We start from the raw sequence: 17520 nt of genomic DNA, 5'->3' as shown, positions 1-17520 counted from the left end.
TGACTATAGTCCCGTCGCTCTTATTTCCGGCAACCAATCACGTTCAGGTCGGCTACATTCATACGTGTGCGTCTTGTGATTCGCTGATGAAGACGTTATGCATTACCTAAGGCTGGATAAATACTTAATATAATCGCCCGCCATTTTGACTCTTTCGTTAGCGTTCGCAGAAAGCACACAAGGACGTAATTTGTCGCTCAATTATTTGCTGAATTACAGTGCGTTTGATTTATTATCATAGGAGCTACGACATGATAATGTTTAACGGTGTGGCAAATAGATCCCTCGTATGGTAGCTCAGCAACGAAAGAACAAAAATGGCGAACGATACTACCTACCTAGACTTTATAGAGCCTTTACTTCCTAAGACGTAAGCAAAGAGTAGGAGTCACGTCGGAAATAACAGCGTCGCGACTATAACATCATGTACCTTTGCATATGTCTGACAGTACAGAGCGAAAAGATTTTATTTCTAACTCTTTTTTTCGTATGTTCGTTCATTGTTGATCACGGCACTTGTAACTCGGCGGCACGTTTTCTTGTTGATTTCATCGGTGACAGATCCACTAACTCGTCGACGGCAGCACCAGTTTCTCTCCGAGTGTAAGGTCTCCCACTTCGTTTCGAGTCTTTACTTTTTAACATATCCTGTGCTGAAAGATTTTTTCACCCACTTCAACAAGTTTTCTCTGTTCGGTATCAACTTCTAAAACTAGCCCTAAAATCATACAAGATGTTACTAATAGTTTTTTTCCCCGCAGTTGGCCGCTCGAAATTCTCTCCTCCATACTGAAAACTATCGTATATTCCTCGCTATCTTACACCGCTGCAGTGGCTGGGAATTTCCATGTGTTACGGTTTCCCTCAGGTCCGCCAGATATCTCCCGTCCGTCATGATTACACTTGGAAATACGACATACGAGTATTGCCAATACATTTTTAATACAGAGATTTCTTTTGCAGGAAAAATAAACAGGTGTGGTTGGACTTTTGGCCTTCTCTGTAGTATTTTCCTGTGAAATAAAATCAGAAATACATTTCTAAAGTGAATCGCTGTACTAGGACGACACATATGACTTCTGTGCTAGACATTTCACACAACTGATCACATTTCATTTTCTGGAAATGGGCACTATATTCCGGCTATATTACAAATATTACCAAACAAAAAGGAACATAGATATACGTAAGTTTTCAGGAGAATACAGTATTTATGGAGTGTAAAAATTGGGTTTATCATCGCAACGTAAAGAGGTTGTTGATTTTGAGGTGACAATTCACAATTTCTATTACATCGGTATGGGTGAAACATGCAAATAACTGGATACAGATTCTATCTGTCACAAGCTTGATGGCGCAAGTTACAAAGTATTGGTTTAGGAAATCCATTTAAGGGCAAAACATCCAAAGAAGGTAACTGATTTACTCACTTTTTTCTTTCTTTTTCTTTTTCTTTTTCGTTTTCGTACCTCGCCTCTGCGGAAGTGAGTGGCTGTTTTGTTTTTTATCTATGCGAAGAGAAAACAGAAAATTAAAAAATAACTGAATCCTATGATTACCTTGTCGATAGCTTTGTACCACTGGAAGCGCGTTTTCCCCTGTAATTTAGGCAGAACACTTTCTCTAGTTACTACAAACACAACCAGTGCCTGTGAATCATTTCATGAAAAGCTCACTGCCCTCTTCTATGCTTCATATTCTGTCGTATTAAAACTGGACAATGTAATAAATTCCATTCAAACAGAAACTTATATGACAATCAATAGTACACAAGAGACGCCAAAAAAGGAGGGCACTCGAGGATAAGAAGATAGGTTAAACTTATTTATAAAAATATCCGCTATCCTCCACTCCAACTCATTGATGTTTTAACAGCTTAATAATTTTAGCTCAGATCTTCCTATTAGTTTTTCATTGAAACAAGACAAAGTTTTTAATATTTTGGTTGCGTCATTCATATTCGAACATTGCGGGACACTAATCTGTGAAGTTTCATCAAGAGCATTGTTGCACAGGAACGGTATGACACCATTAATGAATTGAAGGACGTTGTGCGACGCGCTTTCCAATAGATTACACCAGCAATGCTGAGATTAATGTCACACCGAACCTGACGACGCATTATTTTGTGTGAGGAGAATGATAGGGGACGTACTGACCCTTTGGGCACTTAGGACATACAGTTAGCGTAAAGTGGATGTATGTCTGCATTATGGCTGAAATTACATAAATATTTGAGATATTTATAGGGGTAACGGGACTTTGTGCCCATCCTGTATAGTATTTCCTTTTGTTGTTGTTTGGTTGACAAAGTTTTACAAAATATAATAAAGTCATGAATGTTACCTTATCATACATAAGATTAACTGCACATGATTTGTAAAGGCCCATTGACAATGAAAATTAAACATAACCGTAACATAAACACAGAAGTTTGCGCCCAGGCTACCAAATGGGATCATTCACAATGATTCACATAAACACTGACATTAACATTGCCGTTAGACGTTAACATGAAAGTTTGCGAAACTCCAAACTTTCATCCTTATGCTTACGTGATTTGCAAACAGAACACAATCGTGGAGCGCTGAAGTATACGACAGAATATGAGGAAATGGCGTCGTTGTTATGTTTCCATGGTTACCAAGTATGTTTGCTGTTATGTTTATGTTCCCATCGTGAATGATGGTATGACTTCTTGATTTTACTGTAACGCTTAAATTCTTAAGTTAACGCTTACGTTATAATTAATTAATTAACTAGTGGACTTACTCGTGTTAATTATGTAAGTTTGTGCGACTTACAGCTGTTTCAGTGCTTCACACACCATCGTCAGAGCCTGCTAGATCTCGGCGTCATCTCGAACTTCTCTCTGTAGGCTCTGACGATGGTGTGTGAAGCACTGAAACAGCTGTAAGCCGCACAAACTTACATAATTAACACGAGTAAGTCCACTAGTTAATTAATTAATTATATTCAAGTGTTAAAAATAGTGTACGCAAGATTCAAAATGGCTTACGTTACGTTTAATTTTCATTGTGAATGAGCCTTTACATCACTAGATTCGTCTACAATAACGCTTACGTAATATGGGCTGCCTTCAATATTATATTTTGCTAGAATGCTGTCGAACGAAAACATCTGGAGAAATAAAATCGCTATCCTTATACAATTTTGCACGTGTCCCTTTCACCAGATTGTTTCCATGAAGGTCTCCTAGAAGTTTCTTGAAATATTCTCCACGGGTATTAAACTCAGTGCATCACATCCGTCAACCTCAGACAGGCAGGTCTGCGCCTTGGTCAAGGAATGATGCTATAAACAGAGCAGCACGTGCTCCTCAGTGTCGCATTGCAGACACGAGGCACTTGCCACCAGCAATAAAAGACAACTAACGCAGGTGCGAGCTTAGGAAAGCACATGACGCCATCCTGATTTGTTTTTAAACAAAATTACTTTAGGGCCTATAGTACGAACCAATTTAACAAAGGCCTTTCTCGTGAATAAAAGAAATAACGAGTGAATGAGCAAACACTTCAAGGAAGTAATTAACGAAGAAACCACTTAGCACAGGGGTGAACAAACTATGGCTCGCAGGGCAAATAAGGCCCACCTCTGTGCTCAATCTGTCCCTAGAGATAAATAGCTTTCTTTTTGTTTTTTTTTTAATGTATGCGAACATTAGAAGTTGGAAGGCAAAGTTAACGGTAAATTAAGGGCAAATTTCACGCTTTTCTGTTTTAAAAATAACACGATGTAGGGGAGATAGACCTCTGCTGAGGTAAAGACTTCATCCTTGCCGTATTGCTTGCATTCCAATGCTACTCGCGACTCGGTGATTGAGTTCCCTTGTTTCTACCCTGACATCCCCTTCTCTTGAATTATTCGATCAGAGTCAAACCAGCTTCTCTGTCAGTACAGGCAGGTTTCCAACCCTACTGCTTTAGTACCGGAACTAGTAATATTTAATTTTTTTAGTATGTTAGTACTTAATTAGAAAATTGTCTTCTTCTTGCACATTTTTACAATCCCATCGAATATTCTGCCTGTAGATGCCGTTGTAGCCTACATCCCTGGGAGAATGTTTTCGTGTGACCAGAAATCATACGATGTTTGTATGTAAAAAAGTATTAGTAAAATTGGGAGGAAAATGAATCTAGTAGGCCTACTTTTCTCCCAAATCTAGTACTTTCTCCGCCAAGTTTGATGCCTTTCATTTTTCAGTCGTGGAGACCCTGACTACAGGATATTTAATTCGCCCGCTTGCATATAAACATCATCTTATGTTCGTGTTTTGATTTCATCATTTATTTATTTATTTATTTATTCGGGTGTAGTTAAGGCCATCAGGCCTTCTCTTCCACAATACCAGGAATGCAAATACAAATTTTGTCACACCACTGACACGTATATGAACTCATATTCAATGTATTATATACAGAGTGATTCACGAGGATTTACAGTCCTTTACAGAGCTTGTTTCTGAAGACATTTTGAGCAAAGAATGTCCTATAAAAATAGTTCCTATTCTCAATATTTTCAGAGTTACACTAATTTAAAGTTGTTTGTAAAATACGTTTTGTCTTTAGTTTGAAGGTAAAAGAATAATACAAATAGAGAATGAATCATTCAGAAGTATCATTTCTTTATTGTCAAGTATTATGAAGCTAAAAATGTGCTGTGACCTCCTTAGTTGCGTCGTACAGACATTTTTTTTCTTATTTTTAACTATAAAATTACATTATTCTTACGCACATATCACAACAATTATTACAAATCATACCACTTCCACCGACTTAATTATTTGCAGTTCAATTTTGTACCCTAATTTACAGTCTTGGAGAGTTTACAACACATTTTAAAAAAAGTCGCCGTCCGCTTGAGTACACTTGGCCGCGCGCTTGTGAACGGCACTCGTCGCTCTACGTAACTGCATACGGCTATCTTTGATTTCCGTAGCGCTCGCGCTGGCTGCTGACTGCACGCTGACCAAGATCACGCGTTCACAGCAATGCGTTCCAATAACGAAACGTAACTCTGTAAATATTGAGAATAGGACTCATGTTTATATGACATTTTTTGCTCAGAATGTCTTCGGAAATAAGCTCCGTAAAGGACGGTAAATCCTCGTGAATCACCCTGTATAACACTAAGTGTGCAGAACGTGAACATAATCTACAGCACAGCATAATGATTACTACATATAATTAATAATACGAAACAAAGCTTCGTCTGAACAATAATTTTGTCCAACATTACGAAAAGTGTCCCACAACTGACACGCTTTAACATCTATCGTCATATCGCGTGTTTAGGATCTGTGGGTATACCAGTAGGCCGTTTTTACTATTCTTGATTTCCTGTTTCCATTGTGTGTTGTAGATGGCTTGCGTTCATGTAACTGATTTTAGATTTTGATTAATGTTTATGATGGTAATGGTGATTGAGGCGGTGATAAATCATGGCATGTAAATTTCCAATTAGGCATTTTCCTCTGTGACTGAGAGAAACCATGAAAAACCTCAGTTAGATTGGCCGGCCACGGGGTTTGAACCCAGGACGTCCCGAATGTGAGTCTCAAACACTATCGTATTATCCAATATGCTCGGTCACTCTGATCTTCTATGTAATCATTTCTGAGACTACGTCTTAGATTTTTCTTTTCTCTGCCAATAATATTATTAATTAGTTGTATTAATCTCGAATATAATCTATACTAATAATAAATCTGTACCCGAAATTTTTCTGGTAATTTTCGATTTTCCAAAACTAATTGGTCGTAACATATATAATTAACCACCCTGAAACCGAAAATCGCTTTTTTGACATTTTTGTTTGTATGTCTGCCTGTCTGTCTGTATGTTTGTTACCTTTTCACGCGATAATGGTTGAACGGATTTCGATGAAACTTGGAATATAAATTAAGTTCGTTGTAACTTAGATTTTAGGCTATATGGCATTCAAAATACATTATTTAAAAGGGGGGTTATAAGGCAGCCTGAATTCAATAAATCAAAATATCTCGCTTATTATTGATTTTTGTGAAAAATGTTACATAGCAAAAGTGTCTTTAACAATAATTTGCGGTAAGTTTTATTCCTTGAAAAATTTTTATAGGACTGATATTTAATGAGATAAATGAGTTTTAAAATTAAAATAACTGCCATTTAAGGCCGTGTAATGAATTAAAAAACAAATGATTTCGTGTATAAGAGGCCTTGGACAGCAACAATAGAAAGCTATGAAAGATAGCTTACAGAGAATGTTTCTGTGTTTGTATGAAGTAATATCGGAAGCTAAATTAACCGATTTGTATAATTAATTATTATTTCACCATTGGAAAGTGTAGTTTCTCTAGATGGACATAATGCTATAATGTTATTACAGTAACTTCTGATATAATATAATATAATATATGTAATGTAATATTATATAATATAATTTAAGTTATTTGAAGGGTTCAGAACCATAGTGGACCAAGCGCCATTTACTGAATACGTAGAAAACAAGGGTTAAAATTAAGTTATTACCATAATTAAATGGAAACCTATAACAAGTAAAATAAAATATACACATTAAATCTAAATGATGTCAATCTTCATTAAACTATGGTTGCATGTAATAAAAATTAAGAAACATGTTAAAGGAATTGTCATTGCACCAAATGGGTGTCTCTGGACCAAAATGATGGCATTTTAATTATTTGGATGCAATTTAAATTAAGTAACATATTAAACGATTTATCCTTCTATCAAACACGAATGTTCCCTGGATCAAATGTCCTATTTTAATTATGTAATTACTTTATATTTATTTCTAACGGGTGCAGCGGAGCGCACGGGTACGGCTAGTATTTTATATTTCTCTAGCTTCGGTTTTTCCAAATATAGGGCAAATTTTAGAGAGTCCTAGACGAATTTTCGGCTTCATTTCGCCATAAACCATCAAACCTGAGACAATCATCTCGTACGTAGGGCATACAAAGGGTCACTGTAAGCTTGACTGCATGGACCCGTGTAGGTTCTGGCCCTCGAAAAACCGAGCCATGATATCAGGTAGCCCAGGCGAAAGCCTTACGTCTTCCTTTGTTCCATTCTTTGTATCGTTCTCTTGGTCAGAGAGTTTTATTGACGTATTGCAGCATTCAGCGGTACAATGAGGAGTAGAGTACCGCAGTCATAACCTCAATATATCTTGAAATATATTGTAAAATTCGTGTGATTCTGTTGCAGTTTATCTCTAGACACATAAAACTGAATTCTGACTCAGTTTACGGAATATCTTCGCACATTTAAGAGTTTATATTTTTCATCTCCATGGAAACAACATTTACACAGCGAAGAATGCTGTATTTGGAGTAAAGCGACTCCCAACTCACACTACGGATGTTGAACTTCTTTTGTTTTGTAGAAAGATAAGGAAGTAGGACAAAACAGGGCGCAATATAGTGTCTAACACTGACACAACTCACTACGAACTGCTTTGTTTCCTTTATTTCTCTGCATTGTAGAAAACTGCCACCTTCGTACTACTTTCTCTACAATTTAAACTGCAGCCAGAGAGCAGCACCAGCTTCCTCGCCACATTTACATTGTCTCATAATGCTGTAGCCCATGTGGTAATAAAACAAGCAATTGCTTTTTATAATCTAGTGACGCAAACAGGATGTAGATTCTTTGTCGTGATTAAAACAAATATTGTGGAAAAGATTCCATTCTCCCTGCCATAATTTCACAATGATGTAGACTATGTAAGACATGAGACAATTCAATTTAACCTACTTAAACTTTGCGGACTCTTTTAAGTATACTACTGCAAATGCATGACACAAAGTTCTCGTATTTTGTGGCAATCCGAAAAAAAAAACCCATAAACGTATGTCACGAGTTTGAATCTGCGAATCTAGGATCAAATATTAATATGGTATTCACTCGGCTACAGAAATAAATTGATAGCGAAAGAGTTAAGGGGTTAGGTACAGCTTACAGCAGTAAAAGTTTTGGAAATATTCAACATTTTTTTTCCTCCATGACTGTATCTTGTACAATAATGAAAATTGGCATGTACAAAACATTGTCCTTCTGCTATATGAAAAAAAAAATATGATCTAAAAAAATTATATATATATATATATATATATATATATATATATATATATATATATATATATATATTATCCTTCGAAGGAGTGGAATAATTCAAATATCTTGGAGCAACAGTAACAAATATAAATGACACTCGGGAGGAAATTAAACGCAGAATAAATATGGGAAATGCGTGTTATTATTCGGTTGAGAAACTTTTATCATCCAGTCTGCTGTCAAAAAATCTGAAAGTTAGAATTTATAAAACAGTTATATTACCGGTTGTTCTGTATGGTTGTGAAACTTGGACTCTCACTCTGAGAGAGGAATATAGGTTAAGGGTGTTTGAGAATAAGATGCTTAGGAAAATATTTGGGGCTAAGCGGGATGGAGTTACAGGAGAATGGAGAAAGTTACACAACTCAGAACTGCACGCATTGTATTCTTCACCTGACATAATTAGGAACATTAAATCCAGACGTTTGAGATGGGCAGGGCATGTAGCACGTATGGGCGAATCCAGAAATGCATATAGAGTGTTTGTTGGGAGACCGGAGGGAAAAAGACCTTTGGGGAGGCCGAGACGTAGATGGGAGGATAATATTAAAATGGATTTGAGGGAAGTGGGATATGATGATAGAGACTGGATTAATCTTGGACAGGATAGGGACCGATGGCGGGCTTATGTGAGGGCGGCAATGAACCTTCGGTTTCCTTAAAAGCCGTTTATAAGTAATTTTTTTTTTTTTTTTTTTTCAAAATTCATCATGGTGTTAATTCACTGTGCAGTGATAAAGCGTTTCCCTCATAACTCATAAATTTGTTAACTTTTTCACGTTGTCTCTCTTTTATTTTATTGCTGAAACTCATGTTTACAATATCATGCTCTTCAACTACATTCCTTAATAAACAATATTTTCTTTATTTTGTGTTGGAAGAGAATACTGATATTTGAACATTTTTTTAAATGAATTTATTTTTATCAGACAATCTATCAAAGGTAGAGAAGTGATCTTGTATCATATTGTGAATTTTATTAGTAACAACAATGTAATTTATTCGTCACAACAATAATTCCTTTCTACAATTCACCTTAACGCTCTCGTCAACAATTGGATCTTCACTCAACACAGTATTCGTTATAGCACTCCACCGACGACAATGACAATTTACTTGGACTATTACGCACAACAATGAACTGTTAATCTTAACTAATATTTACAAAGCACTATTTACAAATCAGAACTACCAGTTCTCAGTTCACAGTTCTTCTATCTCAGTCACTCGAGTTCACAGTATCTCGAACCACAGACTTTCAGAGACAGTTCACTGTACTCGAACTCGGGTCCCTCCAACTGCGGTCCACTACACTCGTACTCAGGTCCCTCCAACTGCGGTCCACTGCACTCGAACTCAGGCCTTCGGATGCTGACGCAGATGCGGACGCACACTCGAGTCGAACTCCGGCACACCAGTCTGGCTTGCTTGCTCTGGCTTACTCACTGACTGAATAACTGAAAACTGCTCGTTCCTTCGCGTCCGTAATTTATAACCACAGCGACGTAGCCTCGAAGGTTCCACGCGTCTCTAGAGATGGCACTCCAGAAAAAGCCAGAGCCCTCTCCTCTCTACCAGCACCAGATGCGCGCGCACTCTCGCTCCACTCTCTCGCCGCGTTGGCCCTTTCCCCTCTTCGCCGCGCGCCATCCCAAAGTGCTCCGCGCGATCTTCTCTCTTGCGGGACGCTGGTCGTGAGTTCGAATCTCACGTCGCTGTCACAATATTGTAGATATGATATGAATGAATGCTCATAAAAATTTTCGTCACAGAATGTTGGATAGTTTTTTTAGTTATGTGGGAAACGCTTCATCAAAGCACAGTGAACTGAATTTTGAAAAAAAAAAAAAAAAAAAGATGTAAGTAATTTTTTAAATCGTAAAAACATTTTTTTTTTCATATAGTAGAAAGACAGCGTTTTACACATATTAATTTTCATTATTGTACAAGATACAGTAATGGAGGAAAAAAAAATGTTGATTATTTCCACAATTTTACTGCTGTAAGCTGTACCTAACCCGTTAAACATAATCTGTGTATAAACCGTGTATAGTTTTTATACGAGACTTATGCAGAGTTGGGGCAGAAAACGTTACTAATAAACCATGCATAAGCGATGGATGTATAAACAGGCTGTAACTATACAATGGGAATTGCTTTGCAGTAGTTATATACACGAAACCCCTTCTTTAAGTGTTGTATACAGAGAAAAAATGGCCGCCCCTCTAACAGCTGTTCGTATCGACTGTCATTTTTTGATTATGGTTGCCTTGTAACCACAGAAGAACAAACCAAAGAGCACAGAACAATTAGAATAATACTGCTGTAGTTTGTACTCTTTGACCAAAATATAGTGTGGTAATCTATCAGAGCCAGTTGTACTATCGATTCTTAACACGCCACACTAGAGCGCTCTACCGGATGCAATAGAGAACCTCAGATATTCTATTACCTTTCGTAATGAAGTAATGACGAAGCTATGACGTGGCTGTATAACAGTTATACTGTTATACACGACGTATGTAGTGATTATTAGTAAGGAATTTACACACGACTTATAAACGAGCTACTCATTGTATAAGACAGTTAAACGTCTATATATAGAGTTTTTATTAGAAGACAGAATATCTATAGCGATAAAGGCTAGGAAAATCTTTGTTATTTCATAGAGTCTGCTATTATATTATTCAATCATTAATCTAACCGTTCTTATAAAAGACGGCATGGAGTTCGTAGACTCCTTAATTGCGTCCAATGTATAAGCTGCTCGTAGCTGTGCTATTTCAAATAATAGCAACAAACAATTCGCTAATCAGACTAATATATACTTATCTATTTTTACGACTTATGGCTGAGCTATTTATAAGTAACAAATGAACTGAGCTCACCGGAAGAATGCGGCTGATGCTGCCTCGCTTCCTCATCCTGGCTCAATGCAGTCTTGTAGGCCGTTGACACAGATTCAAATCCTGGACTTCCTTTCAACTCCGGCGGATATGGGTCGCTTATGCTATCTCTGAAACAAAGAAATACATGGTGTTCTGTTCCTTTCTGGTTGTATTTTATTAAGTTGGAATAGAAGATGGGAGCAACAGTAACAAATATAAATGATACTCGGGAAGAAATTAAACACAGAATAAATATGGGAAATGACTGTTGTTATTCGGTTGAGAAGCTTTTATCATCCAGTCTGCTGTCGAAAAATCTGAAAGTTAGAATTTATAAAACAGTTATATTACCGGTTGTTCTTTATGGTTGTGAAACTTGGACTCTCACTTTGAGAGAGGAACATAGGTTAAGGGTGTTTGAGAATAAGGTGCTTAGGAAAATATTTGGGGCTAAGAGGGATGAAGTTACAGGAGAATGGAGAAAGTTACACAACACAGAACTGCACGCATTGTATTCTTCACCTGACATAATTAGGAACATTAAATCCAGACGTTTGAGATGGGCAGGGCATGTAGCACGTATGGTCGAATCCAGAAATGCACATAGAGTGTTAGTTGGGAGGCCGGAGGGAAAAAGACCTTTAGGGAGGCCGAGACGTAGATGGGAAGATAATATAAAAATGGATTTGAGGGAGGTGGGATATGATGATAGTGACTGGATTAATCTTGCTCAGGATAGGGACCAATGGCGGGCTTATGTGAGGGCGGCAATGAACCTTCGGGTTCCTTAAAAGCCAGTAAGTAAGTAAGAAGATGGTGTAATATCTTTCTGTTGGCTCCAATATAAATGTTCAATGGAAAATGGAAGAAATAAAAATTTTAATTCTTTATTTTAACCCTTAGAAGCCCGAAGACTTATGCCAGTATTGCACGCAAATGTCTACCTTTTAACCAGGGCTTCGTATACCTGCATAATCGGGTTCGTTAGCTGAGCGGTTTAAGGCGGTCAAGATATGTTCGGCCAGCATATCGTACCTAAGATCGCAGGTTCGCATCCCGACCACTGCAGTTAATTGAGCCTGTGGATGGGGAGGGCCCATGTAAAGCAATCGGTGTAATGCAATGCATGGAAGCTGACAGGGTTTCAGTTGACTGCAGTTGAAATAATTTTGCTCCTTTTTTAAGGGGGAAAAAAAAACATTACGAAAATTTTTTTATTGTTTTAATCAAGTACGATGTCCTTAAAGTTACATCAAATTAAAGAATATCAACATATTTTATATATAACATACAATTATACATCTTGATTACACAACTTTTAACACTAATATCACTTCGGAATGCGTATTATATGTATTTCTCGTGTTAGATTTTACCGTACCTGGTTAACACGACAAAGAGATATAATACATATTCCGAAAACACACACTTTATAACATATTAGATCACGTCATTAACATAATACTAGCTGGCCACTATAATGGGCGCACGACTCCTAAAGGTGAAATTTTAATGGTTTCGGAAGTGGAGAATGTTTTATGCACATAATTATACTTTCCGCTAGTTGGTGCGCTGCTAGATGCGTGAAGTGCAGTAAATTAGTTCTTCTTTTCACTACTTGGAGTGCTACTATACGCATGAAGTAATTAGTTATCCTGGACAAAAACAGGTGACAGCAAGATCAATTTCTACATTAGCGCCTCTAGCGTTTGGAACGGGGAAAGTAGGCCTACATAACTTTCGCTTCCTATTATATTTATCCATGACGTGTTCTTGAATGGCAACGCGCGCAGCTGCTTACTGTCTACTCTGGTTCCGTACGGAAGCGTGGAAAGATAAAATGTATACACTGTCGTTAGTAAGTAATGGAGGAACAGAGACAGGGTAGGATTAAAGGAAAAACGAACAAATCAAGGAAGAACAAAAACAAGGAAGTAAATATATATTAAAAGAACTTGCCGTACCCGTGCGCTCCGCTGCACCCGTTAGAAATAAATATAAAGTAATTACATAATTAAAATAGGACATTTGATCAAGGGAACATTCGTGTTTGATAGAAGTATAAATCGTTTAATATGTTACTTAACTTAAATTGCATCCAAATAATTACAATGCGATCATTTTGGTCCAGAGACACTCATTTGGTGCAATGACAATTCCTTTAACATGTTTCTTAATTTTTATTACATGCAACCATTGTTTAATGAAGATTGACATCATTTAGATTTAATGTGTATATTTTATTTTACTTGTTATAGGTTTCCATTGAATTATGGTAATAACTTAATTTTAACCCTTGTTTTCTACGTATTTAGTAAATGGTGCTTGGCCCACTATGGTTCTGAAACCTTCAAATAACTTAAATTATATTATATAATATTACATATTATATTATATTATATTATATTATATTATATTATATTATATTATATTATATTATATTATATTATATTATATTATATTATATCAGAAGTTACTGTAATAACATTATAGCATTATGTCCATCTAGAGAAACTACACTTTCCAATGGTGAAATAATAATTCATTATACAAATCGGTTAATTTAGCTTCCGATATTACTTCATACAAACACAGAAATATTCTCTATAGGCTATCTTTCATACTTTTCGATTGTTGCTGTCCAAGGCCCCTTATAGACGAAGTCATTTGTTTTTTAATCCATTACACGGCCTTAGATGGCAGTTATTTTAATTTTAAAAATCATTTATCTCATTAAATATCAGTCCTATCAACATTTTTAAAGGAATAAAACTTATCGCAAATTATTTTCAAAGAAACTTTTGTTATGTAACATTTTTCACAAAAATCAATAATAAGCGAGATATTTCGATATATTTAATTCAACCCCCTTCTAACCACCCTTTTAAATGATGTATTTTAAATGCCATATAGCCTAAAATCTAAGTTACAACGAACTTAATTTATATTCCAATTTTCATCGAAATCCGTTCAGCCATTATCGCGTGAAAAGGTAACAAACATACAGACAGACAGACAAAATTTTCAAAAAAGCGATTTTCGGTTTCAGGGTGGTTAATTATATATGTTAGGACCAATTATTTTAGGAAAATCGAAAATTACCAGAAAACTTCGGCTACAGATTTATTATTAGTATAGATTAGTGATTTTCTGGCTACGTTTTATGTAGAAGGAGAAATAATAACCCTAAATAACAAAAATTTTCAGAAGTATGTTTATTGGCTCGAAAATGACCCAATTATTCGCTTATGGTGGGACTTCCGGTCGGCGCTGTAAATGGACCCATTATCGTAGATGAGTAATTCTTTAATGAATCCTCACTTCGCCCGGGAGGTGGTCCAGCTCTCTATTCCAGAAGAAAAATGAGGTTAATCTCCGAGGAATTTGTGCGAAGTGGAGAGTTTTATTTGTTGTGCTGCGTGAAGACTTCTTCATCTGAGACTCATCCCCGAGACAAATCGCCGACGTCCGACATCAATCTGTCTTGCGACGCCTTGCTCCCGTGCCCTCCCTCCAATTTTCACCGTTGGTTTCCTTCAGATAGATTTTATTTCTGTCTATTTTTCTCTGTCACATTTTCATCCACGTCTCTTTATCCATACGGCTTTGTGTCTATGATCATTTAATTGTTTTACCTCCTCTGAAAGCTCATTTCTTATAGTTTTCAAAAATATATAACTTGTACCTATTATCCCCATAATTTCATAATTATTTGGGCATTTATAATATAAGCACACTATACTTTCTATATCTTACGCCATCTTCAGTGTCTGTTTTCTCCTACTTCACATTTCCCGACATTTATTATCCTTCCGACGGACAAAAAGTAAATTTCCAATTAGGCAGAAAACTTCATTGAGGTACCACATGTGGCTATGTTGTAAGCTAAAATTATTATTTTCAATCCATTATCATTATTTGATCCCAAAAATATACAAATATACATTTATTTTTTTATAAGTGCTTGTATAAAGTGGCATATCTTTTGAATGGTTTAAGATAAATAAATAATTTAAAGTATGTAACATTCTCCATATTTAGGGGGTCATTTTGGCGAAGAAAGTTGTACTCTACGTCAATTTTATTTCTAATGGAATTAGGTCAGTCAAAATTCGGTTTTCAAGTTTGAATTATATAAATTGCTTAATTTACTCCCAAGAACCATGTCACCAAAATTTCAAAGACATTAAGGAAGAAATGTGGATTTTTATTCTAACGGTCTTACTATTAAAAACTCTATATACAGACGTTTAACTGTCTTATACAGGGACATCATTTTATTTTTACTAACATTTTTAATATTAACCTGGCTGTATCTTTAGAGAACCGGAAAACCCGTTTGCTACCCCCTTCCACAACTGGAGTTCGATGATACTGGCGTAAAACACAAACACATCACTTTACTAGGTATAGGAGGGAAGAAAAGTACTTCATCCATTTACGTAAACTAGGAAATATCGCGATTTTGAGTTCGATAATTTTCATTAGGATTTTTATTTAATCAAAATGCAGTACTGTATTAAGAATGAGTGTTTTTACTCACGAACTGAGCTATCCATGCGAACGTGTTCATTATGCAGTGTATATTATACTGTCTACAGCACATTAGCGTATATAGAGAATAATGAAGTTCAATTGAAAAATAATCATAAAATGGATATTTAAACACATTTTTGAAGATGGTAGCCATTCATTTCGATAGCATACAGGCTTCAGTTCTTTTGTGCATATTATCGCACTATAGACTATTGCATCTAATTCCAATTACCAGTTTCGTCCTTCGTACTAGTAACTCATGTAGAAATAATTCTGTACCTACTCTATAAAAGAGTACCTTATGTAATGTAAATTCAATCTTCACTTCTGCCCGACCCGCATAGATAAAATTACTCGGACATGCTATCTACTGTCCGTCCAAGTGGTTATGCCGCAGGATCGTAGAAAGGAAGGAAATCACGTGACAGTTAATTACTTAACGAGGCCCTTTTATTTAAGTTATTTTAAACAGTTGTATAATATTACGTAAACGTCCAATTCCTAACAGAAATTAATGTTTTCAGAAAAGAGCTAAGACAGCCCTGCTTTCACAGAGGGCCGTGCAGAAGCAGGTGGGGGGAAATCGGGATGTGACGTAGGGAAACGGACAGTACCTGTGCGAAAATATGATTCAATATTAAAAGTTCTTTCGTCACTGGAAAACGCGAACATATTTCTGGAACGTACTATACTCAGTAACTCAGTGCTGTTTACTATAAGCGGCCTTGATTCTGTCTGGAAAACAGTTGAAACTTCATTAGTAGAAGGGGTGGGAGTGAAGTACATTCAAAAACTCAGGTACAATAAAAATGGAAGTAAAAATAAAATGATGTCCCTGTACTTATACAATGAGTAGCTCATTTATAAGTCGTGTGTAAATTCCTTACTAATAATCACTACATACGTTGTGTATAACAGTATAACTGTTACACAGCTATAATATTTTCGCTTTAAGAAAAATCCTAATGTAAACAATAGCACGTGACTGAAGTGAGGCTTCATTGGTCGCTGTTTGGCGCCATAGATTCTCAGTACATGTTCCCGCCTACTGTTGTACATTCTGTTTCATGTTAAACATTTCCCGTTACTCGTCAAGTAGACCTAACCTCACTACTGTGCATCCATTTGCTTAAGAAACATTTACTTTATAATTATTGTAATTAAAACTCATTCAACTTATTATATACATTTAAGACTATTTGTTTTTCTCCGCTTTTGAGAGGGTTTCCACTCTTATGTTTAGTAACCACACTCACCGAGGATGCAGAAGCCATACTTCAGTACCACGTGCTTACGTGAACAACTACGAGCTCAAGTGACGCCAACTGGTTACAAGAACAGACTACTGTCTGGCCAGCAGCTCGACACCTCTGAGAGCTGGGGAAGTGAGGGGTAGATCATCAGTCCCGTTAGCTGAGGTAGGGGTGACTGTAGTATTCGTGCAAAAGCACTTGTCTCAATCAGTAGGCCATCGTGCGATAGTGTGGTTCTTTATGTGTGTATTTCCATTTCCGCTTTTCTCTTGTATTTATTTGTGATTGTGACTGATTATAAATAAATAGTCAGCCATATTGAAAGGGAGTAATGTTAACATGCCGCCAAAAAAGAAGAGTAAATTGATCCATTCGGAAGGCCGCGAAATTATCAGTTCCGTTATTAAGCAGTGTGATGATAAGCTAGGAATAATGCTTTTTCCTATGAATCAGGCAGCAAAAAGAGCAGCATTATATTGCAATAAATCGGAAACTACTTAAAAATATACCTAAAGAGAATAAATTACAGGAAATAAATTCTCCTAATGAAACTCTGTCTACTCCAGGAAAGAAACGTAAAACTAGACCACCTCATACGACAATATAAGTAGATGACTTCGATCAATGTGTCATTCGCAGGATTGTACACGACATCTACTTAAAAGACAAGAAAGTTCCAACCGTGCCGAAACTGCTACCCAT

General features: G+C 36.4%; 1 protein-coding gene across 2 annotated transcripts in view; it reads right to left on the bottom strand.

The window, feature by feature from the left end:
• The window catches only part of nAChRbeta2 (nicotinic acetylcholine receptor beta2), a 331852-nt gene that overhangs the window by 186962 nt on the left and 127370 nt on the right, over positions 1–17520 (bottom strand). The window contains exons 9-10 of one of the 2 annotated variants that reach the window (XM_069838032.1): positions 11030–11157; positions 1431–1508 (exon numbers count right to left, since the gene is read on the bottom strand). In XM_069838032.1, coding sequence (XP_069694133.1) covers positions 1431–1508; positions 11030–11157 — 206 coding nt within the window. The remainder of the gene's footprint in view (positions 1–1430; positions 1509–11029; positions 11158–17520) is intronic. The other variant, XM_069838040.1, reaches the window with a different exon arrangement.

Source organism: Periplaneta americana, chromosome 1 (assembly GCF_040183065.1).
Source record: "Periplaneta americana isolate PAMFEO1 chromosome 1, P.americana_PAMFEO1_priV1, whole genome shotgun sequence".
NCBI lineage: Eukaryota > Metazoa > Arthropoda > Insecta > Blattodea > Blattidae > Periplaneta > Periplaneta americana.
The sequence above is the reverse complement of the archived record's forward strand: the minus strand, read 5'-3'. Positions and strand labels throughout refer to the sequence as shown.